The sequence below is a fragment of the Ictalurus punctatus genome, chromosome 10, assembly GCF_001660625.3.
Source record: "Ictalurus punctatus breed USDA103 chromosome 10, Coco_2.0, whole genome shotgun sequence".
In the NCBI taxonomy this organism is placed as follows: domain Eukaryota; kingdom Metazoa; phylum Chordata; class Actinopteri; order Siluriformes; family Ictaluridae; genus Ictalurus; species Ictalurus punctatus.
In genome coordinates this window covers 24470995-24496590 of record NC_030425.2, presented here as the reverse complement: position 1 = coordinate 24496590, position 25596 = coordinate 24470995, and the positions used below count along the sequence as shown (strand labels likewise).

The window sequence follows — 25596 nt, the reverse complement described above, 5'->3', positions numbered from 1 at the left end:
TGCCTCACACCTCCAGGGTTGGGGGTTCAATTCCTGCCTCCACCCTGTGAGCATGGAGCTTGCATGTTCTTCGTGTGCTTTGGGAGTTTCCCAGGTTTCCTCCCCAAGTCCAAAGACACGCGTTGTAGGCTGAGTGGCATTTCCAAATTGTCCATAGTGTGTGCTTTTGCACTGCGATTGCTACCCTGTCCAGAGTGTTACCGGCCTTGTGTTTATTTTTTAATTTTTTTATGAAATCATTACTCTTTTCCATTCAAACTGGAGGATCTACTTACTTCCATTCTAACAAAAAAAGCTTCACTAATAATTATATTTCCTCTAAAAGAAAAAGTTGCCACCTTTTTTTGTTGTTGTTGTTTTAAAATTCTCTTAATCCCTGAAACCTTGATCATTTCATATATGAGGTTGTAAACATGTCAAATCCTTTAATCATCCACCACCACCATAGGGTAATGGATATAAAAATATAAGCATTTACACTTACATAGAGAGAACAATTATTATAATTTTGGGGCGGCTGTGGCTCAGGTGGTAGGGCGGGTTGTGCACTAATCGTAGGGTTGGTGGTTCGATTCCCAGCCCACATGACTCCACATGCCAAAGTGTCCTTGGGCAAGACACTGAACCCCAAGTTGCTCCCGATGGCAAGTTAGCGCCTTGCATGGCAGCTCTGCTACCATTGGTGTGTGAGTGTGTGTATGAATGGGTGAATGAGAACCTTCGGATAATAGCGCTATATAAGTGCAGACCATTATATTATTATTATTATTATTATTGTTTTTTTGTTGTTGTTTTTTAAATCAGACTGTATTTCATATTCAGATCATTTATTTATTATTGTTACATGTCCAGCATGGATCATTAGAGACACTCAACAGATGTGATCATCAAACACAAAATGTATAAAATCTTCAGTTTCTACATCAGAAAACAAAAATAAAAACACAAAACCGGAATGTTATTAACAGAGTAAAAAAAAAAAAAAAGTCCTACATATTTACAATTTCAAAAACAACCAATTAAGCTCAAATAAGATCGTCAGGAAATCAAGCAGTTTAACCGAAACCACAAAAATAGTATCATACATTTAATCATTATTAATAAACATGAGGTTTTCTTAAAAAAAATAATTGCAGCACTATATAAGTTGCACAACATTGTCATGACTTTGCTTTAGCAACATGAGTGAGCCATTAATTTCTTTACCTGATTTGATGAATTGTTCAGTCTGTGCATATATTTGCTTTGTTAAAAGGCATGACACATGGCTCATGGGGTAAAGTGAGATGCTTTGTGATACAGTGATACAGGACCAGACGTACTGTCAATGTAGATTAAAGACTACAGTGAAATTATTCTCAGTCCAGACACAAATTGTCTAATCCTGACAAAAATCCTGACACTGTCAAGGCTACACTTAGTAAAATATGACAGATTTCTGGCACTATGACATCCTTTGTTCATACTATTTAGCAATTACAGTATAGGATTAAAGAAATGAGCGGGACAGATGAATAACAGAGATCTACTCTTGTTTCATGCATAAATCAGAAGATAGAGAGTAAGAAAGGTCACAGACATTGAATCACGTCTGCTATTTTGTGTGGATGCGTCTTGCACAAATACAATGCTGCTGCTAAAAAAAAACTAAAAAAAACAATGCACAACTTAAAAAAAATAATAAAAAATAAAAAAAAAAATCACTGAGCTGCAACTTCAGGAAATATTTTACTAAAACCCACAATGCCTTTAAGATTGCTATGCAAGAATGAACGATAGTGGGAGGACGCTTCCTGGATTTGGCCTAAAGCCCAGACTTTCTTCCTGTTGGCCAGAAAAAGTACTATGCAGGACAATAATGCCCGAAGTAAGAGGGTCCATTGTTATTTGAGCCGAAGCAGACATGAGTGGGAGAATGAAGCATGGATACAAACATTCTCATTACACAGATTTGTGCGCATATTTGATTTTTTTTTCTTCTATTAGCTGTTCTCCAGCATGATCACTCCTGTTTCATCTCCACCGTGTAAATTATTAAGGATTCAGCTCGTGCGCCATGTACTCTTGCAACTTGCTCTAGTTTCAGGATAGATCTGTGATTAAAGGTTACGATCTAAAGCGAGCCTTTCTTTTGTGCACAGTTCACACGGGCAGTATGTTTACTGGACAAGTTCACTTTAAACGGTCTTGACAGAGCATTTGGTTTCGATTGCCTAAGCAAACACAAAGATAACATTAATCAGCCGGGACACCAAAACATCCAGAAGGTCTCTCAAAGCAAGGCCACAAAGGTGCGGAGCAGCAAGTAAACGTCGGCTCGTATGGGAACGCATCGGGATAGCATGGGCTGAGCGTGAAGTCTCGAATTCTGGATCCCCGTCAGGCCTGTTTGTGTATTCTTCATTGATCTGGGAAGGAGGGGAGAGGAGCGGAGGAACGGCTTTTATCTCTGATTAACTCTCGTCTTCGAATGGAGGGGGAAGGGTGACGCCTGGCAAGGGAGCTGAACGGCCTCCATCAGCGATGGCATGCAAGTCATGACTGTCCTCCGTCTCCTCTAGTCTCTCCATAATATTTATGAAAGTGGTCTCGACTCAACCTTGCCCGACAAGGCAATATTTATAGTACCACTCACTTTCCTTCTCTCATCTACGCCATCCTCTGTGCCTTTGTGAACACAGAAACTTTCTCCCCTGGCACAGAGATGCTTTGTTTCTCCCAAAAAAAAAAAAAAAAAAAACGTGCGATGCTGAATCGATGGTTTGAGGTCACGCAAACCTTTCTGCTGAAAGGTTTTGACTTAAAAACACTGACGAGCTGCTCGATCCAAATCGGAATCCAGTTCGAGTTTGAATCTTGAGGAGTGTGAGCGACGTGTCAGATCCAGCTCGTAGCTGCTGAATGGACGGAGAACGAATGCCAGCAGCAGATCCTGTTTCCCATTCAAAATATGTGGGTCAAAAATAACCAGTGGCAGAGAGTGTATGCCACGAATGTCTGCCAGCCTACTCCCATATGAGGACCTGCTCTATACACTTCCTATCTGTCCTCAAGAGGATATTCTCACAGCGTAGGCTCTTCTGCACCACCCTTGAAATGTGTATACAGTTAAATTGTCTCTGGAGCAACACACTGTAAGCGTCTTCCAATGGCAGATAAGGTTTCCACAGCTGAGCCACCTCCCTTTGAACTCTCTCTCGCTCTCTCTCTTTCTCTTTATCACTCTTTTCTCCATTGCTTACTCGTGTTCTCTACATGCTTCAGCAGATCAGAGTAGGATTTCTTAGGTGCAGGAGGCCTCATGTTACCCGGGTGGAAGGTTAGCAATGTTTTCGCCCACCTGCTGTTTTTAAAATGAGAGGATTATCTAACAGCCTGTAACAGGGCAGGGAAAGAGGCCCGGCAAGGCCTTTCGTTATGACTGCGGCTCGAGAAACGCAAATGCCTTTTATTTATTTTGCAATTGGCCCTCTCAAGTGGTATATACTGCACTATTGGTATGTTTTTATAAGCCTTTTTGTGTACGTGTTTGATTACATTGTTTGAAGCAAGCCTACAGTTGGCTAATGGTTACTACATCAAAAAAAAAAAAATAAAATAAAAATAAACCCTCCTTCAGCATCCAGTACCTCAAACGTTCCCTCCCGTCCTCTTGCAGTGTGGTTTCACAGTACGCTGCCTTTTTTGCCCTAAAGGAAAAGCACCACATGAGCTACGCTCCTCTGACAATAAAAGATTACGGTCAAACAGTATCATAGGATCATAGAGAGAAAGCAACACGCGAGGGAGATCAAGGGGCTCTTCCTATAGGGGTAAAACTACAGGAAGGCTTTTGGCTGGCAAGACCAAGGCACCGTTGTTAAAACAATAGCGTGAGTGCTTCGACTAAGGCAATAAAACACATGGGAATTTCTTCATCGTTGGCAAGTGTGCCTCAAGTAGAGCTCTAAATGGCCAGTCGTGTTGAAACCAGACTGTTTTCTACAACAGGTCTTCTCCAGTCAGTGAATAGACGACAGCTGAATCCTGAGTAAAGGGAGCAATTATTAAGATCTCAGAGATCGACTGCTTTTCTTCCCTTTTTTTTGTACTGCACATGCTTTAGATTTCTCTTGTATTTTTCTCATCCAGAGTATGCTTCCTAAGCCATATGGCAGTTTATCATAGCATAAATGAAAAATTTCCGTCTATAGAGATAAGAAAGAAATGTGCACAATTGAATGAAAAGGTGGGGAGAAAAACAAAACCATGATGAAAGGAAGGAAAACAACAATAACAGATGTGCAAACTCTCATATAAATAGACTACAGTCAATGTATTAGGACAGCACCATGGGATAACAGAGTATAAGGTGGGTGTGTGAGTGTGTGTGCAATCTAAATATATTAGGAAGATGAAAAACGACATGGATGAATGGGAAGGGTCAAGGGTTCAGAGGTCAGAGTTGAAAATGAGGAGTCCAAGTTAAACCCAGTCCTGCAGGGATCGCTTGCAGTGCAGAAAGTACTTGGGTGCCCCTTTCCTCTGCAGCGTGTTGATGATGGCGTAGATCAGCGCCAGGATGCACAGCACCAGGATCAGCGGCACAGTCACCATGATGATTTTCATGGTGCGCTCTGTTTCATCTATCTTCAGCACCACGTCCACCTCGTTCGTCCCCTCTTCCGTTGCCTCCTTGGTGTCCACATCGTTGGTGCGATCTTGCACCTTGTCCTTGTCTTTTCCTTTCTCCTTGTCCTTTTCTTTCTCCTTGTCCTTGTCTCTGCCTGCGTCTGGGTTGAAGGGCGGTCTGTCGGGCCATTTCCGTCCCGGGTCCACGTCTGTGTCTCGGTCAGGATCCAAGTCCACGTTGCAACCCATGAAGTCTCTCAAGATGGATTTGGGGTATCCAGGCTCACTCTTCATCCGGTGGTTATCGAATTTCCAGTACTTGCTGCCTTTGTAGAAGTATGTGTAAGCTGCAGAGGGAAAACAGGATGTTAAACAAAGGCATACAGAAAGGAAATGGGAGGCTCATCACATCTCTAGTTGATATCATTTGCCAAAAAGGAGGGGAAAAATCAAATGCAATGAATGTAAACTTAATCTTGCTGATCATGGTTTCACTTAACTGATTGTACGTGCGTTAAGACCTCTTAATTGTTATAATGGTGGAGAGACCACTCAGGACAAAGGCAGAGAATCTGCTTTCTCAAAGTGATGTCATTCATTCCCTCACTTTCAACTAAATTTCCTGAACCCAATTCTCCCCCACCTCTTTCCCTTTTTAATAGATTGAGGTTTATGCCAGTCCCCCCTATCCCCCCTCCCCCATCACCCCCCCATCACCCCCCCCACCACCACTCACCTCCATCATCACTGAGGAAAGCTCCCTTGGGAGATGTGGGTACTGACGTATCCCAAACACTGATTGGTTTAGGGTAGTCTCGGTCGACTGCACGCGACTGCTCATTAAAACGCCAGTACCTACAGGGAAGGAATTACCAAATACACCAACTGCTTACTGGGAACATATAGCTTACTGGAATCCTTTGAGACACTTTAAATGCTAATAATACAGTAATACAAATATATAACAAACAATGAACATGCTAAGTATTGCTATTAACCTTTGAAAGTTGATCAAAGACAGGACCTTCTGCTTACCTGTCTCCCTTAAATAAGTAGGTGTAGCCTGACGGTTCCCACCAGATGGCCGTCTCTATCTTGTCATAAGGAATGTCCCGGCCATAATCTACCAGCTCCAGAGGGTAGCCTGGCTCCAGGATGGCCTCCCGGAAAATCCAGAAATGATCCCCTGCACAGATCAGGGAAGAGAAGAAAAACAACACGGTGTGGTGAGAATGGAAATACGTAAATACGCAAGAGTTCAGAACACAAGGAATTTCCCTCTGCCTGACTAAAGCAATCACAGAAAGTTGCAAAAACTCCCATCTTGCATTACCGTATTGGTTTTGCTGCTTGAGTGCAAACAAAAATAACCACACTGGAGGACAACACAGAGAAAATTGCAGAAACAGTTTGGTTTTGGTTAAATCTGGCATTCTCGTGGTCTAACTGATGACAGAACACTGCACGACATCAGAGTTGATACTATGATCAACGTTGTAGTGTTTTATATTATTATTTTACAGTATGGCAGACATGGTGGCACCATCCACTAGGGTCGCAGTTTGATTCCATATACTCATTCTGAAAAAGTGCAAACTCTGCACTCAGCATCTGGAGGAACCACTGGCTGATGCAACAGCCGCGCCTCAAATATAACAGTTCTTGCCGTCCAAGTTTTTCGGTCCCCCTGGTTTCTTTCCGATGGCAGGCATCCAAACTTAAGAAGACCTTGCCAATGACATCACTTGGCCTACAGATGTTTTCCAAATTTCTCTTAAGAAAAAAAAATAAGTAAAAAATTCACTTTCACACTCAGTCTATTTCCTTCTCTCTCTCCAACATCCCTCCCTCTTTGTTTATCAAAAGAATTGATCAGAACTTTATTTCAACCACAGTGTTGGACAGGACAAGCTGAGATGAAAAACAGGGATAAATATTACTATACAGGAAGTAGCTGTTAAAATTTCTTGTCTACGAGTGGACAACTGCAGGAAAATCAGTTAAGGAAAAGCTCACTACTGCCAAAGCCGTTTTTTGATTTCAGCTTAATGAAGTAATAAAATAAGAGGACAATGCAAATGTAAGTTAAACATTTCACTGTTTGTATCAGTGCTCTGCTGCCCAGGCAACTGTTAAGGGCACTGTGAGGTAAAAAGCAATAACTAAAGCACTCTCATAAGGATTTTAGTACCAATCTATAAGGTACTCTGACTCTGCAATAAAATTCTGACTTTTTAGGGAACTCATGTTCTTTCACTAACTATACCTGTAAAATTCATGAATTCATAAATAAGAAGAATAAGATGAATAGTTACTAAAGGAACTCGCACACCAGTCCCTTACTATTAAATGTCAAAATCCATTGGAGTCGTCAAGAAATAGTCCTCCATCGAGCATGGCTAATTGACGCCAACATGGCAAGCTTTTTACAACATGTACTAAAATGCAACACTGGCATTCTCACAGAGTGAACATAGATGGGCAAAAACATACCTTTGAAAAAGACAAATCTGCCATCGTGTCTCTCATACGCTGCATCAATGTCTCCTGGAAGGCCTCTCCAAAAGTGGCCGATGGGCATGGGGTAATTATCCAGTACGCGGTTTCTTCGAACCCTCCAGAACCAGCGTCCCTAAAGGAGCAAAAACGTTACACATTTAGACAGGGAATGTCTATTAAGGTTCCTTGGTGTTAGCACACCTCTAGCAGCTGTCTGGCTGAACACCAGCCACAGCTCATGATCATAGATCTTGTTGGGGCAGAATGGCATCAATATGATATAGCCTCAAACAAAATTAATTCAAGAAGTTATCACACGTGACTTATGCTATAGGCTTCTAGCTAGTCAATTTTTAACCCTGAACAGTCATCCAGCAACTACTCATCCAGCAGGTTCAAAAGAGCCAAGGACAACATCAAAGAACCTACAGGCCTCTCTTGTATCAATAAAGGTCACTGTTCATGACTCCACTATCAGAAAGACACTGGGCAAAAATGGCATCGATGGAATAGTGGCCAGGTGAAAACCACGGCTAACCCAGAACAACATTAAGGCTCATCTGAATTTTGCCAGAACACACTCTGATGATGCTCAAAACTTTTGGAAAGAATGTTCTGTGGAATGATGAGTCGAAAGTGGAACTGTTTGTAAAACAGAGGTCTCGTTACATCTGGCGTAAAGAAAACACAGAATTCCACAAAAATAACATCATAGTATGGTGGTGGAAGTGTGATGGTGTGGGGATACTTTGCCGCTTCAGGGCCTAGGCAACGTGCAATAATTGATGGAAACATGAATTTTGCTCCCAGAAAGTCCTAAAGGAGAATGTCCGGTCTTCAGTCTGTAAATTGAAACTCAAGCGCAACTGGATTATGCAGCAAGACAATGATCCAAACCATGGGAGTAAATCCTAGTCCTAGAAGTAAATGAAAGGCTGACCTCCAGTTATCGGAAGCATTTGTTTGCAGTTATTGCTACTAAAAGGTGGCACAATCAGATTTTAAGTTCAAGGGGTCAATTAGTTTTTCACATTGGTGATAGGTGTTGGATAACTTTTTTTGGTTCAATAAAAAAGAAAAAATATAAACTGTATTGTGTGTTTACTCAGGTTGCCTTTGTTTCATGTGGTAAATGATCTAAAACTATTTAGCATGAGATACACACAAAAACAGAAGAAAAAAAAATATCAGGAAAACGGAAGAAATCAGGTGGCGCTCTGTACCCCACATGCCCCTGTAGACACCGCTATATTTCCAAGGTCAGCTTGTAGCTTGTATACACCAAGCAACAGCTAACTGCTCTCCAAAATCTGAAGGAGTATCACATGGAAGTTCCGTGTTGAAAAACATTAAAAGCAAGAAGTCCTTGAAAAATAGCAGTCACTGAATGAATCAAATCTACAGCTAAACTCAAAGGCTGTACACCTGTTCAAAACAACAATCTAAAGATAACAGGCTACACACTCATGACCCACACCAACAAGCAAGCTTATTCTCCTGTTTCTTGGGTTCCAAGCCAAGACCTTGCGATTGCGCCACACCTGACCCAAATTAAAGTTAGTGCCAAACTTTCAGCTAGCAAGTTCTAAACTTAACCCATCTGCTCCAGCACTGTCCTTCCACAAGCCCAGAGAACACCTCTTTCTTTACACACACAGCTAAGACACATTTCACCCATAAAAAAAAGGACAGTATAACTCCCTTCTGAGGTTTGCAGAAAGCACAGATCTGTGTTTTATTAGGTGTAACAGTAAATGACATATCCTTCTTGCACTGCATATCTTTTGCAAGTCTACACTGAGCTTTTCAAATGCAACTCAGCTGGTCAAGCTCATCTAAATCCAGAACAAGAAATTATAACCAAGTCATAGCCAACTGCAAAATAACAAATCGTCTTTCAGAGATCGGCTGGAATATTGTGTGTTAAATTAGGTTTGGGTTTGGCTCACCACATGTTGGCTAACAGCTTTCATTTGGGTTACTGGCATTATAAAATGTAAATTATTCATGTAACGGAGAAAACTTGTTAGCAGCTTAGGTGGCAGGAAATCACCCAAACCTTTATAGGGGGGATTTTCCTCGAATTTCTTTACACAGTGCAGAAGACTGAGACTCAGACTTCATCTACTGGATGTCAAGAGCAAACACAAGGACTATACGACTGACCAGAAGTCAAATTCCAGTTCAGATTTGCAGAACGATTCTGTGTAGTGTAAACAATACTGTTTAGTGTAATTGTGAAAGAATCGCATCAAAGTGTTTGTATGACTTAATCTACAACTGCAGAAGATATATTCTCATACTACAGCGAATTAGCAAAAAGAACAAAAAGAAGAGAGCACTTAATCAACAACAAGCCAAGATCATATGACTTAATCCTTGTCATTCCAATTATAAGGGAAGGGTATGAGGGAGACACCGTGAAAAACAAGAAAGCAGCTTTTTTCATGAAGGGGAAATCACATGATGGAACGATCTGACCCAAGAACATCTAAAACTGCAGATGAATCCTCGGCTAAGAACAGCTTAGCTCCAGTGAGGCGTTCAGATCAAGGCCACAACTTGCCCCTGTGTCCCGTGGCTCTCCTGATGAACTCCAGAGCCCAATGATACAGAACTACTCTTTTATGGCTCATAACTGAGCTCAGGACTGGGGTTTTATAGGCTACAATCCCTCTGGAGGCTTATTGAGACCAGGCTTGAAGCCTCTGCCTGGTCTTCAGCTGGAACAGATGGAACTCGGTACTTTTTCTGAGCTATTACTAATACAACTTGGAGAAAGTGCAACAGGACTAGCAAAGCCCCACTGGGAGCACAGGGCCTCGTTTTTCACCCAATTTCCTACCTGCTTAACCGGCTAACAACTTACTGAATGCTTGTCAGATCCTATTACACACTATATTAACAATGTCAGACTTGTTTTTATATGTACACACACACACACACACACACACACACAAACATACACTCAGAGTATTTGTGTAGCACATTTCAGTGACTCCAACTCACTTTGAAAACAAACATCTCTCCACGGAGCACAGTGACCGTGTCAAAGTTGCCCTCACAGATGTTGGGGCCATACTGTTCAGGGCGGTCAGTGGTGCGTGGTCGATCTGGCTGACGTGGTGGGACTCCTGGTGGGTTCTTAGGCTGGTTGGGACGGCGAGGGGTCACAGTGGGAAGAGCCTGAGTTGGGGAACTGTGAGGAGGTCCTACAGGACAACAATGAGAAGATGCAATGAACTTGATATAATAACTTAATAGAATTAAAACACAAGGGTGTCTAACTGTGTTTGGGTATCTAGTGATAAATGGATTCGAGTATCAGCAATCTAACTTAGGCACTGCATTCATATGGGAAACAGCCCTAGAGCTGTGGTAACACAGTGGGCATAAGGCATGCTGTGTAAACAACTCCTCTGCTACTTGCTCAAAAATAACACTATTGCAGAAAATGTTAATGACCCACTGCACAACTTTGAGGTTGGATTGGCAAGCCAAGCCATCCAAACACAAATTAACCAAAAAAACTAAATAGTCAACTTTACACTCGGCATCACCACCACAAAGATAAAAACAAAACTTACCATCCCTTAAAAAAAACAGCATGAAGAAAAACATTTCAAAGGACACTAGACCAGAATGAATAACATGAACTGTGGTGACTGTACAAAAAAACAGTGGTGTATTTTACTGTCACAGCTTTGGACTTGCTCAATCTTCCTCAAAGCTTCTTCAAAGGTTCTTTGGATGGTTAATGGCTCTAGCTTCCTAAAGCGGTACTACTGGGAAATTAAAAAACTTTTTAAAAAATAAATAAATAAATACATACAAATAAAAAACCCAGAAGGACAAACCAAAGAATCCAGTTCTGGAAGCTCACTGCCCTGTTGAGCTTCAAGCTTTCTTTGCTCCTGGGCCACCTGAACCAAGTTATAGAAGGCTTGATAATTGCTATCCAGAGCATGGGCTTAATATGGTGTGGTGAGGCAGGGGAATTTTCAGGGCAGTGGCCTCTAGAAATTGAGGTGAGAACCCCTGCCATAGAGTACTAAATGGAAACATTTCTATTAATGCACTTGACATAACTAAAGTATTGCATTATCAATATTACCATAGATCCGCTGAATGCCTCTTAGATCGTCCTCTGGAAGCTGGAAGTTCTCTGTGTCCATCCACTGGTAGAAGGGAGCCATAATAGCCAAAGGATTATTGGAGTGCTCCAGACCTAGAGCATGACCCAGCTCGTGCACTGCTACCAGAAACAGATCATTTCCTGCAAAGGAAGGTGCAGATGGAGGAAGCAATGAAGAGATATAAATTAAATAATGTTAATGAAATGAAATTTGATGTGTACTGGTAAGCCAGAATAAACTGCTGTGTTATAGAGATGATTATTGAGGTGATACAAGGATTTACATGATACAATCACTCTTTATGGACGCAGTACCATCCACTCAGCTAAAAATATCCTTTACATAGGGCTATTATTAGGTTATTAGGTTTGAGATACATGATACAGATTCAATTTCCAAGTCCACCATGATAACTGCATTGCCAGTTGATGTTACTCAAAAGAGAGGTCTGGTAAAGCTAGCACACCCTATAGTGGAGGTTGCATAAATAAAATAAAACACACTCGAGCATTTGTGACCAAAAGGTTAGGGCCAAGCGTTTGCCTGTCTGGGTTATGGCCAAGCGTTTGCCTTTTTAGTTACTGACTGGTGTTAAAAACATGGAGATGCTTAAACTGCTCTTTGTTTGAGCCCTCTGTTGTCTTTGTGACCTCGGGTCAACCGGCATGCTGCTGGAGTGAAGTGAAGAGGGAGGAGTAATGGATTGGAACGGAGCATCCTGAGTTCTTATTCAAGTATATCAGCATTTGTGTGTGTGTGTGGGGGGGGGGGGGGGGTTGTGAAAGTGTGTATGGGCCGCATGTGGGTTTGATACAGGACATTTGTAATACACAGATGGTGACTGTAATGATTTATAGAAACGTCTGTAAAAGCAGTGCACTCTCTGCCTGCCTTGAATTATATTCTGTCTCCATTCTGCAGCTGTCAGGTTGATTTGTGAATCTAATTCTGAGCAAATGGATCTCTGTGATTCCTTAGTTGTGTTATCAGAAAAAAAAAATCTGTGAGTGATTACTTCCTCCTTGTTCGTCAGTGTGATCTGAGTGTTAAGCGTCTTTATAGGACTTATGAGGTCACTGAAGAGCTGCTTGTTCAGGGATTTACAGAGACACCATGATATTAGAGCTAATGGCTTTCGACAGATAGGAGGAGCATTAAATGGATGTTCTAATGGCCTCAGGCTGCTAAATCAATGATGTCTTTGACAGGCCGAGGCTCGCGTGGGCACGGATGTATGTCCACCACTTGCCAATGAAAGCTGGTTTTGTCTAAGGAACAGGAATGATGATGTATAGTCAAGACAATATGGCGCACAGCTGTGACAGTGACTGAGACGACCGGCCACAAAGGAAACCCTGTGGACTCCAAAGCCAATGGAAATTGACTGCTTTAATCACAATGTTAAATACACACCCCTTTTGAAGCTGTGTCCAAGTTTTACTATGGTGTGGTGCTTCCCCATGAATGATAATTATGCTGAGCCAATTCAAATTCTGGCCGATAAGATCTCCCTTGCTGGCAGAATGATAGCACCTCTAATTATCAAAAATTCAGCTTTATTCTGTACTGCCGACACATTGGGTACGACAAGTATTCAGTAAAGCCCTCATTGAAGTGCTTTCACAGCAAGAGTTTCTGCCTTTATCTTGCCATGTGACTCCAAATGAAGAAGGAAAGAGGGGGGAAAAAGACAGAGAAGTCATTGTGATGTAATCCTGATGATCACGTCAGAAGCAAAACCTTTGGAGGAAAGTCAGATCTCGGCTATTCAACAGAATGGCGGAACTAAATCGTCCGCCAATTGTCCTTTACTTGAAATAAATGTTTCTGCTGAAAATTTGCTTTCAGTGAACACTGCACACAGATGAGAGATTTTTGCATTATGTCTCAACACTAGTCTGTTAAAAAATAACCATTTTCCAGCATGGATTTAATGAAATCTGGTCATATGGACTCTGAGCTGCACAATATAACTGGCTAATGAGTACACAAGTCATTAGGCGTCAGGAGAAAGCAAGACGGAAACTCGGCTTATAAAGTCCGACCTTTCTCTCGCTCACAGCATGCGGGAGCTGGCAGTGGGAACTGCTGTGATGTCACTCGCCTATTTTCTAATTTTATAGACATAATAGTAAAGAGCAAAACTAAAACAGCCTGGTGAATAAAACAAACTAAACAAATTCACATGGGTTAAATAATAGGGGGGAAATGTGTTTGCGTGTATCAGAAGTCATAAAATGGGTAGAATGATAATTCTGCACATTGTTGTAGTGGACTGGGTCACTATACAGATGGTAACTGAGGGGATTTTGAAAGGTCACTGGCATGTTGTAAACATGAATTACGCTGTGGAGGCTTTTGAGATGTTTTTTTTTTAAGCATTTCAGAATTCAATTGCACTGACTTACCTTGCAAATTCTCATTTCGAATTGTCCAGGGCTCGTCTGAGTCAAAGTGCGTGTCACCGCCCATCCCTGGACCAGGGAAATAGGCATGTGCCAAGAAGCCACCCTCGCCATCAAACGGGGAGCTGTCACCATGGAAACCAGAGGCGAAGAAGATCATGATGTCAGGTTCCTTTCGCCGGCCATATTTGACCTCTAAATAGGGAATTTCTTCGAACGTCAGAGGTGTTACCTTCTCCCACACCTTAAAGGCTGTACGAATGGCTTCGTACGAGTCGTACTCCCCAATCTTAGGAGTATAGTTCTGTATACTGTGAGAGAAACACAATGTGAAATGTGAGAAAATTAACCCAAGACTCAAATTTTTCAAGGTATACAGTTTTTCTGGATATATACCTAAAGGTCAAGTGGGTTTTGTCCCATTTGTGGCCAGTGAGGGCATAGCGTTTCCTGCGAACATTAGTCTTGATTTGACCTCCAAACTTATCCGGAACCCCACAACGAGGCCTCTTCATGGCTCTGAAAGAGGAAGAATGGAAAAGTTCAACCAGGTAATTTCAATGTCTAATACACTCTTAGGATCAAAAGGGATTTTCAAGGGTTCTCCACTATCTACAGCAATTATATTTTGAAGCCTCTTTAATAGGTAAACACTGTTATAGGGTTCAACGTGGATGCTTTAAGGTATCCTCAAAGAGAAAAACCAAAGAACCAACTGGAGTTCTATGTAAATATTGTTTTTTTTTCTTTCAAAAAATGTAGCAGGCATTTAAAGTGGCTGGACTTACAAGGGCTTCATCACTTGATCTTTTGATGTCTTCCTGCTGTACTGTGGAAGTGATGAAGCCCTTCATCCGAGTCTTTGCCTTGATTTACTACTATTAGACACTATTTCATGGTTCTACCAATTAGCCACGCTAAACCAATTCTAGTTTTATTGTCTCTGAGCCATGCAATAATGCGCTACTAAATACTTTAATAAATGATCAGCTCTGGTGAGGGGTAAAATTATGGGAAGCACCAGTTACAAGAATTGGACCCTATGCAGCCAAGCCAACCGCACAGTTATTACAGTAATAAATTCTATAAGAGTCTTACTTTATAGTTCCTGGATCCATCTCTCCTGTGACCTCCAGGCCATAGAATCTCTGCATGTCACTGATGGCGTTGGACAGGATTTGAGCCGATCGCATAGTGGACATCTGCCTACTCGCCTGAGGGAGGTATCCATACATCCGGAGCCAGGACTGACAAAAGTCAAACAGAGAGAAATTTAACACCACAATGATCATCCAGATTAAGTGTCAAAGGCTTTTATAGCTTGGAGAGCAGTAGTAGATCGTGCGTGAGAGGACCATATTACAGAGTCAAAGTGTGCCACACCTGTTCTGCTGAGATATTTAATACAGCTCCAGATTGGATGATAAAGTCATGGCAGAAGTAGCTACAGATTGAGGGAAAGGCACCACCAGCTGGGTAGGTCATATTACAGGCCCCAAGTGAAGGCCAGTGTGGGGTTTTCCATACAGCTTTACCAAAACTTAACACAAGACAAAAAGACTTCTATCGAATCTGCATGCATGTTTACTGATCAACGGGCACTGTTCCAGCTGGACAGTTCAAAGTCGATGACCAAGCTAGGTGATAGTATACCCGATACAACTAGAGAAAGTCCCTTACAGGAAGGGCCTTATTGGATCACTGAGATTGGACAGTTCATATGGTGAAGTGGAGTGGTGTATAGTCAAATATAGCCAGATGCATAAGTGGGAGTTTGTGTTCCTAAAGGCAAAAGAGTCTTGTGATCATAGTAATAGGAAATGATGGTGGAATTAAAGTTTTGATTTGGCTCTGTAGTGCAATGTAGGTGGCTTGACCTAATTAGACAATTAGTGAAATTACATAATTAAGCTCCCACGTCATTATTCCTGCCCTGTGGTTATAGTAATTAGGTCTTCCGGCCAAGCCCTGTCTCCATACAGCAGTGTCTGGACACATCAGAACGACCAACAACTGTACAAACAACTGACAACTACTTATAGAGTTTACGTTACACATCTCTGGCTTTCATTACTTCCACTTAAGCAGCCATCTTCATGACAGTATTCTATATACACACACCAGACAATAAATCAGGCTAAAAACCACAAAGACTTATTATTATAACTAAGGGGAAAAAATATACAAAAAGGCATTTCCTTGTCTACTGAGTCACTGGACTATTCCTTCAAACCATTTTGAAAGGCTCTCTTGGGCAATAATTATTTTTCATTTACATTTGTTGGATTTTTTTTTTTTTTCAAAATACAAAATGTCCAAAATATATGTTCAGTCTATTTTAGTTCTAACATTTTCTCAAAACAAGGCCCACCAATAGAACTGTCTCACTGGAAACAGTGATGGGCTCAGTACAAATTGGCCACCAAAATTATATATCTAAACCCAACCAGAGGGGCCACTGGGACAGCAACAAAGGTGCATTGCTACAAACTCAGTCTGTGAATTTTATGGCCCATGTCCCACCTCTGCATGAGCTGGCCTTAATTATCACAAGGTTAATGGAGATGTCCCACTGGACTTTGGAGGTTTTCAGGGTCACTGCCTTTATAATGACCCCTCTTTTCCTGCACTGGGAACAGGGCTTCTGCATGGTTATCTAGCCAGAACTTGTCTTCCTTCAGCATGGCTCCAAAAGAGACAGGCCTTTGTACCCCCTCTGTGTTTTGTAGACAGCTGAATAGATGGCCCTGTTTCTGGGCACAGCAAGCAGGGAAACCCCCATAGCTGCCATCTAGAGTGTGGAGTCGTCCCGTCCTCTCCCCCTTCCCCACACAAAATCCAACACAGAGTAGGATAGACTGGCCTACTGTCTGTTTAACTGCCTACATTTGTAGCACTTTCCATCCAGAAGGGTTTGTCTGATTTAATTCACATTGTTCTTAATTGTATTCAAAGTGCTTTACTTATTTACTTCAATAGATTCACTGTACAAAATCCTCATAGAATTTGAAGTAACTTTGCTTGTCCTGTCATTAAACTCATAAATCAGGCCAACTTAATTAAACCAGTTTTACACTGCGTGTAATTTCAGCAATCTGTTAAGATAATTACTTGTCACATGGTACGAAATAATCCCAGTAAAGTCTTATATAATGGACTCAGGGATAACATGTGTTCACCATGTCAGATTATATGAAATAGATCGCATAATGAAAGATCTGCAATTAAAGAAAATTACAAGGTTTTGCTGACATCATCAATCAACACAATCTTTGATCACAATGACACTGAATTGGATGCCAGTGTGCACATCATATTATGTGTTCTAGGACCACCAATCTCAACTGACGACATCTTGAATTCTTGTAATGTCCAATTTTTACATTAACACACACAATTAGTACGGAAGCTACAATTAAAAACCTGAACATGTCAGCTCAATTCAGCATGAGCCGAATGAGTCACAGCACAGATCACGTAACGAGAGTGAGGCGAGTTGACTGACAAGACAATGGCAGAAGGTTTGGTTTCAAAAGCTCTATCTTTAATATAAGCAAGTTTGTCATTGTACTGTTTTGTTGTTGTTGTGTTTTTCATTAAGAATAATAATGAACCCACCATCCAAGCAATCGCTGCCCCCAAATTGCCGCTAATTCGAAAGTAAAATGCGCTCAGCCACATGGGCATTCATAAGCAATTTAAAAGCAAGGGGGGAAAAAGGGAACACCCCCCTCACCATCACAACCCTAGTCTGTAGACATTAAGTCCTGTGATCCTTGGTTTTTTGGGGATGGGATGATCATGGAGGTCTTGAAGCAGGCTGGCACATGGCCTATCTCCAGTGAGGTGATAAAGATGTCTGTAAACACTGGAAACAGCTGATCAGCACAGTACTTCAGGATGGATGAAGGGACAGAGTCTGGTCCAGCTGCTTTGTGGGGGTTCTGTCTCTTGAAGACTCTCTCCAGGATGGAGAGAGTCGTACTTGCGGTGGGGGAGGAGGGGGAGGGAGCCGTTGAGACGTGCAGCTGTGGAGAGGAGACCCAGCCCCTACTGTGTTGGAGGTGGTGAAGCTGGTGGGCTGGAGCTGTACCTGATGGCTGGTGTTGCAAGGCATGGTGTCAGGACTGTCCAATTGTCTTTCAAAGTGACAGTAAAACACATTCACTGGCCAGACGCAAGTCGTTAGCAGAGTGGGGGGCTTTAGGTTTGCAGTTTGTGATCTGTTTCAGCCCTTTCCAGACAGAAGCGGAGTCGTTGGCTGAAAACTGCTGTTGTAGTTTCTCAGAGTACAGCTGTTTAGCTTCTCTCACGTCCTTGCTAAACTTGTACTTTGGCTCTTTAAACCTGATTCCATCCTCTTAAATGCAACTTCCTTCTCCAGCCTTAGTTGTCTGAGTCTGGCTGTGAACCAGGGTTTGTCATTGTTGTAAGTCACCCTGGTGCGTGATGGTACACAGCTATCCTCAGAAAAGCTTATGTATGATGTCACAGCCTCTGTGTACTCATCCAGACTGTTGGTAGCAGTCCTGAATACATCCCAGTCAGTACAGTCCAAGCATGCCTGAAGATCCTCCACAGCCTCTCTGGTCCACTAATTGATGTCCTCACAACAGGTTTGGAGAGCTTCAATTTCTGCCTGTATGCAGGAATCAGATGGACCATGACATGGTCAGAGTGTCCCAATGCAGCTCGTGGGACGGCATGATCGGCACTGCATACAGTAGTGTAACAGTGATCCAGAATGTTCTCCTGTCTGGTCGGGCATTTAAGATTTAAGATTGTCTGTATTTGGGAAGTTTATGTGTGAGGTTACCTTTGTTAAAGTCGCCAAGGACAATAACAAATGACTCCGAGTATGTGCGCTCCACATACCCGGACTTAAAGATTTAAAGATACATTAAACCTACATGCACCTTTCTAGATAGGTTCTCTAGAAAGCACTACCCCAGTAACATGGAAAGGTACACTTTAGTATGCTTTTTTTTTTCTGAGAGTGCAAAGTATATATAGCTAAACAGTTCAGTAACTATTCAGAACAGCAGGAGCAGCTCTTGTCCTTTCCCGTTGTGCTGCTTTCTGTGTGATTTGGGGTTGGGAGTGGGGGGAAATGATGAATAGGCACGCTGTGTGGGACACACCTTGCTCCATGGATAAGTTCTGTGTTCCTCTGAGTGCTACATGGCCCTGAGGGTGTGGGGCTCCTGCCGGCTCAGTGGGAAGCACCAATGATGCTAACACTGAGATCCATGCTGGCTTATAAAGAGCACTAATTCCAAGGTTTTATTCAGCACACATCTCTGTCTGGCTCTCCCAAGAGCCCTGGGAATTATTTCTGATAGGTATTTATTGTAGGGAGTGTGGAATAAAGGCAGCACTCCAGCTCTGAGCAGGAGATGTATAAAGGTCCGCTTTTAAAAAGAGAAAGCATTTCAGTGCTATCACAGGATCCTCTGCCGTGCATACAAAGCAAGTGCCAGACGAGAGCCAGCGAGCCAGTTACTCCTTCAAAAGGACCTTAAGAGTCACTTGCATTACTGGGTCCTTGAAGAGCAGGGTGCTGTAAAACGACTTTAATTCTGTGTGTGTGTGTGTGTGTGTGTGTGTGTGTGTGTGTGTGTGTGTGTGTGTGTGTATGTGTGTGTGTCTCCAGCACAATGTCAGCCAAGACTCTAACGACTGGAAAGCGCTTTTATTCCTGAGGCTTGGGCGCACGCCATCTTTCTGGTCATTAAGTGAGAGGGGGAGGGAGTGGGAGCAATCAAGATCAAGTGAAAAAGCAAGTGGAAGATGGAAAAACAGTGCAAGAGAGAGACGCAAAAAGAGCATAAGAAAGAGAGTTTTTAAAAATAATAATTTGAAAAATAATCACACTTAGTTATTGCAGTGCCAAACTTCATACACAGACCAGGACCGACAATGATTGACACTACTATCACAATTACACTACTATCACAGAGCTGGGAATGTTAAAATGTTAGCAATGTAAGATTTCATGTCCAGCACGCTGTGACAGAAAGAGACCGGTCCTTGATCACACATATGCTCTTGCTTTCAGCAGATGGAAGGCAGATGTTCTGTAATTCAAATGCAAGAGAGACCCTACCATGAGGTTAAAAGACCAAGCAGGGTAAATCATGAGCCACTGATTAATTGATATTTTGGTCCGATCAGCTGATGTATGCTATGCCGTGAAAGTGTGTGATACGGACTGACATTATGCAGATCATGCACATGAAAACAGCACACAGTCTATCTTTAAGCATGCCATCATTATGCATGTGACTTGTGTCAGACTATCTGGTGTCACCCAGAAGAGGACAGGTTGCCATTTGAGTCTGGTTTCTGTCAAGGATTCTTCCTCAGGTCCTCTCAGGGAGTTTGTCTTTACCACTGTCACCCCTGTTTGCTCATTAGGGACCTAGCAAACCTACAGATACTTTATGTGCTATACAAATAAAATGTAACATATGAGTATCAGGTATTGGCTGATATTCAGAGCTCGCATATCTGTATCACATTGAAAACCCTAATCCTTCATTGTATGTTCATGTACGTAGTAGTGGTGTGTTTTGCGGGGTTTATAGCAAATTGAATCAACTCATGATTAATTAAGAATGCTCTGATTCAATTCGATAAAGTAAACAGCAATTTGATCCATCGAGAAAGCAAATGAATCTTTGCACCCATTGCCTCAATAAAAATAGTTTGTTGCTTTAATTGTTCGTTGCGCAATTTGAAATGATTTCGATGCTTTCAATCAATGTGAAGAAACATCCACACTGAAGACCCCATTAGAAGTCGATGCAATTAGCGTCAAACAGACAGAGATGGAAACGGACCACAAAGGCGTGAAAAGTGGTAAGAAGGGTCTCTGGATTGAATGAGTGAGTGAGAATGGCAAGGCAAGGGTTAACAGTAGAAATGGACAGAGACTGGCCTTCAGGAAGTGATACAGTCGGCTCCCTGTGTACTACAGACCTCATAAACCCTCCCCACCCGCCTACATCTCTCTCTGCTCCCCTTTTTCTTTTTGCATCTCTCTCAGATAGAGTCGGCCAAAGACAAAACATGTCATTGTTGCTCCTCAGCTGCCTGGGAGCCCTGCAGCCCAAATCATCCCTCTCTGTTTCTGTTTGTGGATTCGAAAAACAGCTGTTGCATTCACTAATCACCATGCACCAGAAACGAGCAGGCCTGAAGCAGACTCCCAGCCTCCGTTGCGCTGTCCTTTCCCTTTCTAACACTAAAGCAGGCCAAGCAATTGACTTCTTTTGGTAACACTAACAAGGATGTTGCTTATGAAGGCATATAAAGCAAAATGTTACTGCTTCAAGGCAGAGTCTGTCTTATTAACTGCTAATTCTCATTGTAATCAAGTCTCTGTCTTATTGAGAGATGTGGACAGCACAGCTGAGACACAAAGCCTCAACCCTATCTTTAGATATGACCTTTAGAGGTTATGTGAAAATGACAATAGCCACACGGCTCAAGAATTCAGTAACACTCCAGGAGCCAAGAAAGAGGAGATGTCTTCACTTATAAATCCAACATAGCTTTTAAGCTAGTTCTTTTCCTCCCACGGTTTTTGGTTTGTCTGATCCACAGCTTTGTGCAAGCCAGACAAGGTGGGACGACTCGTCCTGCTGGGGTTGTCAGCACATGCTGAGAGCTTGACCTGCGTGGCATTGTCAGGAGACTTAATCAGGGCACTGTTTTTGTAGTAAGCAGAGCCAAATGGACATTATGGAAGCTTAAGTAAACAGGCACATCTTTAAGTCTCCTTTAAGACCCTTAGTCACTGGAGCAATGTGACACAAAATGCTCGGGCTGGATCAGTCTCTCTACACCGCTCACACACTCCGCTACAGAATTAGCACTGTGGCCTGCATGGGCTTGTCTGATTCAACATGAAAAAAGTGCACTCTTTCCCAATCTGACTTAATCAGCTTCAGATGTTTATTCTGTCTTGATTGCATCGTTAAGCATTTTCATGTTCAAGCTCAGAGACACAGAGGGTGAAATAGGGATGGGGAACACAGCTGATGATCTCTTGAGCAATTCTGTAACAATGGATATCTCGTAGACGTTTACACACAATTATGAATTACAGTATTTCTTTAATTAAAGATTGTCAATAGTACACAAAATCTCTGATGGATTAGCTAAATGTATGAAGATATAAACAAAGTAGGAGGGCAACATTTTTAAAAACAATAAGCTCAAAACCTTGTATTCAATATTGATCAAAAATAACGTTATTGAACAAGGAATGAAATTGAAACAAAACTAAACAAGTGGTGCTAAACTTGATTTAATAGTGTAACTAATAATGGAAATGGAACGTGACAGAACACCGGTCACTTTTAGAAAAGACTCATCATGTCATTTTTATCAATATCATATCATATCATTATATCACCCTGCCCTAAGTAAGCCCAGTGTTTTTGACTGATGGTCATGATCATATTAAGTAGAAAAATAACATAATGTAAGCTATATCAAATAAAACCACCAATTTCCCCATTTGCAAAGAGTCCAATGCATATTCTCAGTGCATTACTTATATATAAATGCAGACAGATAGCTAAGTGCATGTCTAGCGTGAGCAGACTGTCAGCTCATACAGATGTACCCATATACCTGGAAAAAAAAGTCCCTATTAATAAACCTCTCTTGCTTTTAAACCTCTTTTTCTTGCAGGAAGCCCATACATGGCATCAGGTGGGAAATTATACACATCCAGTATGAGGATGACACAAGCTACTATTTAAGTCATCACTGTCGGGTTTTAATCAAAATGAAGCTCACCTACGTGCTGTATAGGAAAATGATGTCAACTAAAAGATGTGTTTGTGTTTCGGTGTGATCTATTTCTGAAGACACTCTTTGAGCTTTCATGTCATTGTCTGACGGAATCAATTTCCACAGCGATGTCTGCACACTTGTGGGAGTTTGGAGCGACTAGTTGTGTATTCCTGTCAGTTCCACTGCCTGTGCGCCAGGCCACTAATGACAGGGAGCGAACCACACTAGTCCTCTTATGCACTGGGTGGTAGACCATGAACAAACCCACACTTCACACGCCACCAGCATGAGATACAAGGCATTTAATGCCATTCAGAATTCTAAAACCGTCAGGACTTCAAGTTGGATGCGTGCAAAAATATTTATTCACAAACCTGTGATTAAAATACATAACAATAACAGATAGGATGACTAAAGACACTTTTGTATCATACTCCTTCAGAAGGTCTAAGTGTCCTCCACACAAGACGGTTCCGTCATAGTGAGGACAGAAAACACAGGAAGAACAAATGGATGCAGAGGTGTGGCTAAACAGGATACAGAAACACACACACACATACACACACACACAATGTAAATTCTTAACTGGCTGTTGAAAAGCACTTTGGTGAACACAATGAGGACGAGTGGGTGCAGCTTGGGGTAAAGTCCAGACATTATCTCTCTCACACATGGACAGACAAACAAAACTTAGTGCACACCTTCATGCCTTCCTAATTTCAGTTACCGTATTGTATGCACTTTTTATTGCTCTACATTCTCAGAAATAAAGGTACCAAACTGTACTTTTCCTTGTTGCTGGGGTGGCATCATCAAGGGAACGTGTTTTGAACCTATAGTATGTGCTGATAAATAATTTAAGGTACATTTAATTATGAACTAATTAAAGGTGCACAACATGCACTTTTCTAGGTAAAATATATGCCCTAAAGATACAAAAGATGCACCCTAGGTGCGACAAGGAGAGTGTATAGTTTATACACTGTAAAGAAAATCAGAAAAGGAAAAAGCCTAAGGACCCTGAGCAAGCACACAATGGTAGAGGAAGGTTTTGTATAAATAAATGAATAAATAAAACCTGGGCACTTGTTCACACAGAACACAACACAACATAAGAGATGGTTCAGAACAAAACAAAAGAAGAAGAGAAGGAAACTTGAGGAACAGTAAGAGTTACCTCTGCATTAAAGTCATCATCTCCAAATGTGTGTGTCCCACACAGACAAAGCACCAGGAATGAAGGAACCAGTGTCCATCTCCAGAGCATCACATGCCACAATGATGCCATGTTCACAATTCTGGGTCAACTGTCTATCTTGTAGGATACCAGATCCTCAAAGATGAGTCTAAATGATCTCGAGTTTTCCCTCGTTTAAAACTTGCAAGTCTACAACGGATGCACTGCTCTGAAGCATTGAAGTGTCCTCTCTAATCCTCTCCTCTCCTCCCAGGATCAAATGCTAAAAACGTTTCTCGTGCGCGAGATGTCACTCTAAAGATTTAAATGACCGGAGGCAATAGGTGTAGTCGAGTTGCGAGGGGTTGGACCCAAAACTCAGAGAGGTCGGCTTCTCTGGCACAAGTTTCGTGGGGATCATATGCCGCGGGTGTGTCCACGCTGCGTTAAATGTATTCCTCCTCTTTCACGTGCACGCAAAAGCCTAACTTACAGTCACGTCCAAGTTAAACGTCAGTGAGAGGTGCGCGCGAAGAACAAATTCCAGATGCCGCCTTCATGTGACCAACCGGTCACACACACACACACACACACGTACACATACATACACACACATAAACACACACACACCGGACTAGACAACATAAATCGCATGACGTCAGTTCCGTTCACTCCAAAAAGAAGAGTAGCTGCTGATTGCGCGCGTGCGCGTGGATTCCAGCTGTTCGCCGCTGGTTATGTCTCACGTGCGTTCTCGGCTTTGTTGCAGGTTTGTCAAAAATTCCAGATTTTCTGGAAAAGAACAGAAGGATCGGATCGTGGATCCGGCGTTCTCACCCACGTGTGTGTATGTGTGTGTGTGTGCGTGCGCTTCCATGGAGGAGGGGCGCGAACAGAAGCGGATGCCGGTGGGTGATGTATTCACCCCCTGCTCCGTTCACAGTGCAGTCATACACCAGTCACTACCGGCTATTCTTAAAAGCTCTACTACTAATATCTAATAAGTGCACATATACTCTAAACTCACAAACCCACTTCTAGTGTGCACCTGTACAGTTACACACAGTGTCAACTTCATTAATACACTTGTGCATTTATTCCACGGCGTAGTTGAATCCTCGATTCTGATCGGTCAGCAGGCGTTGATTCATTTTCTATAACGGAAGCTCTGACAATAGTTCAGAACTTATTGTAGTTTATTATAATATTCGATGCATTATCGTTTCTATAGTAACAGCTCATTCATGGGGACTTCTGGCGCTACGCGTATGGACGATGCATCACATAATCGAAGTCTAATAATAAACGTTTTTTAAAACTTGTCGTTATTTAACAAAGATCATTGATATGGTGAAGCTTTGTATGAGGAGATGTTTATTTAACATTTATCGAAGGAGCCTCAGTCATCCATCTTCCATTCATCTTATCCTACGCAGGGTCGGGGGGAGCCTGGAGCCTATCCCAGGGAATTTGGGGAACAAGGCAGCGGATACTCTGAACAGGGGCACAATTGCACACACACACACACGCACACAAACACACACACACACACACACACACACACACACACACACACACACACACACACACTCACTCACTGCTGGTTTTAGACCAGTCCACCAACCACAAAAATCCCCAGCATCCTGTGTAGTCAGAAACTAATGATGAATTCAATACTGATTAACAAACTCTGCACATGGAAAAGAGTTTTAGTCTTTAACTGGACAGCTACAAAACTGAGTAACATGGAAGGTGTGTCTAATTAGTCAAATTAGCTGGCATTTATTCCAGTGGAGCATGCAGTACCACATCCGTATCACTGCTGAATCCCTGCTCTATAATAATATCTGGCAAATGGTGGACCCTTTTGATTGATGGGCAGGGTAGAGAGGATGACAAATTGTGCGTGGTGGCAGAAGGGCTGCGGTAACTGAGTAACAAAACAAGAGATGTATCTTGA

The 25596-nt window shown here is 42.1% G+C and overlaps 1 protein-coding gene across 1 annotated transcript; it reads right to left on the bottom strand.

Moving 5' to 3' along the window:
- Positions 1-810: 810 nt before the first annotated feature.
- Positions 811-24476, bottom strand: mmp15b (matrix metallopeptidase 15b). Its single transcript, XM_017478304.3, has 10 exons — positions 23637-24476; positions 14750-14898; positions 14048-14170; positions 13655-13962; positions 11225-11386; positions 10120-10322; positions 7105-7243; positions 5647-5797; positions 5348-5466; positions 811-4958 (listed from the first exon to the last, which is right to left on the bottom strand). Exons 1-10 carry the CDS (start codon positions 23745-23747, stop codon positions 4465-4467), a joined length of 1959 nt encoding a protein of 652 aa, XP_017333793.1. The 5' UTR covers positions 23748-24476; the 3' UTR covers positions 811-4464.
- Between the last annotated feature and the right edge of the window lie 1120 nt (positions 24477-25596).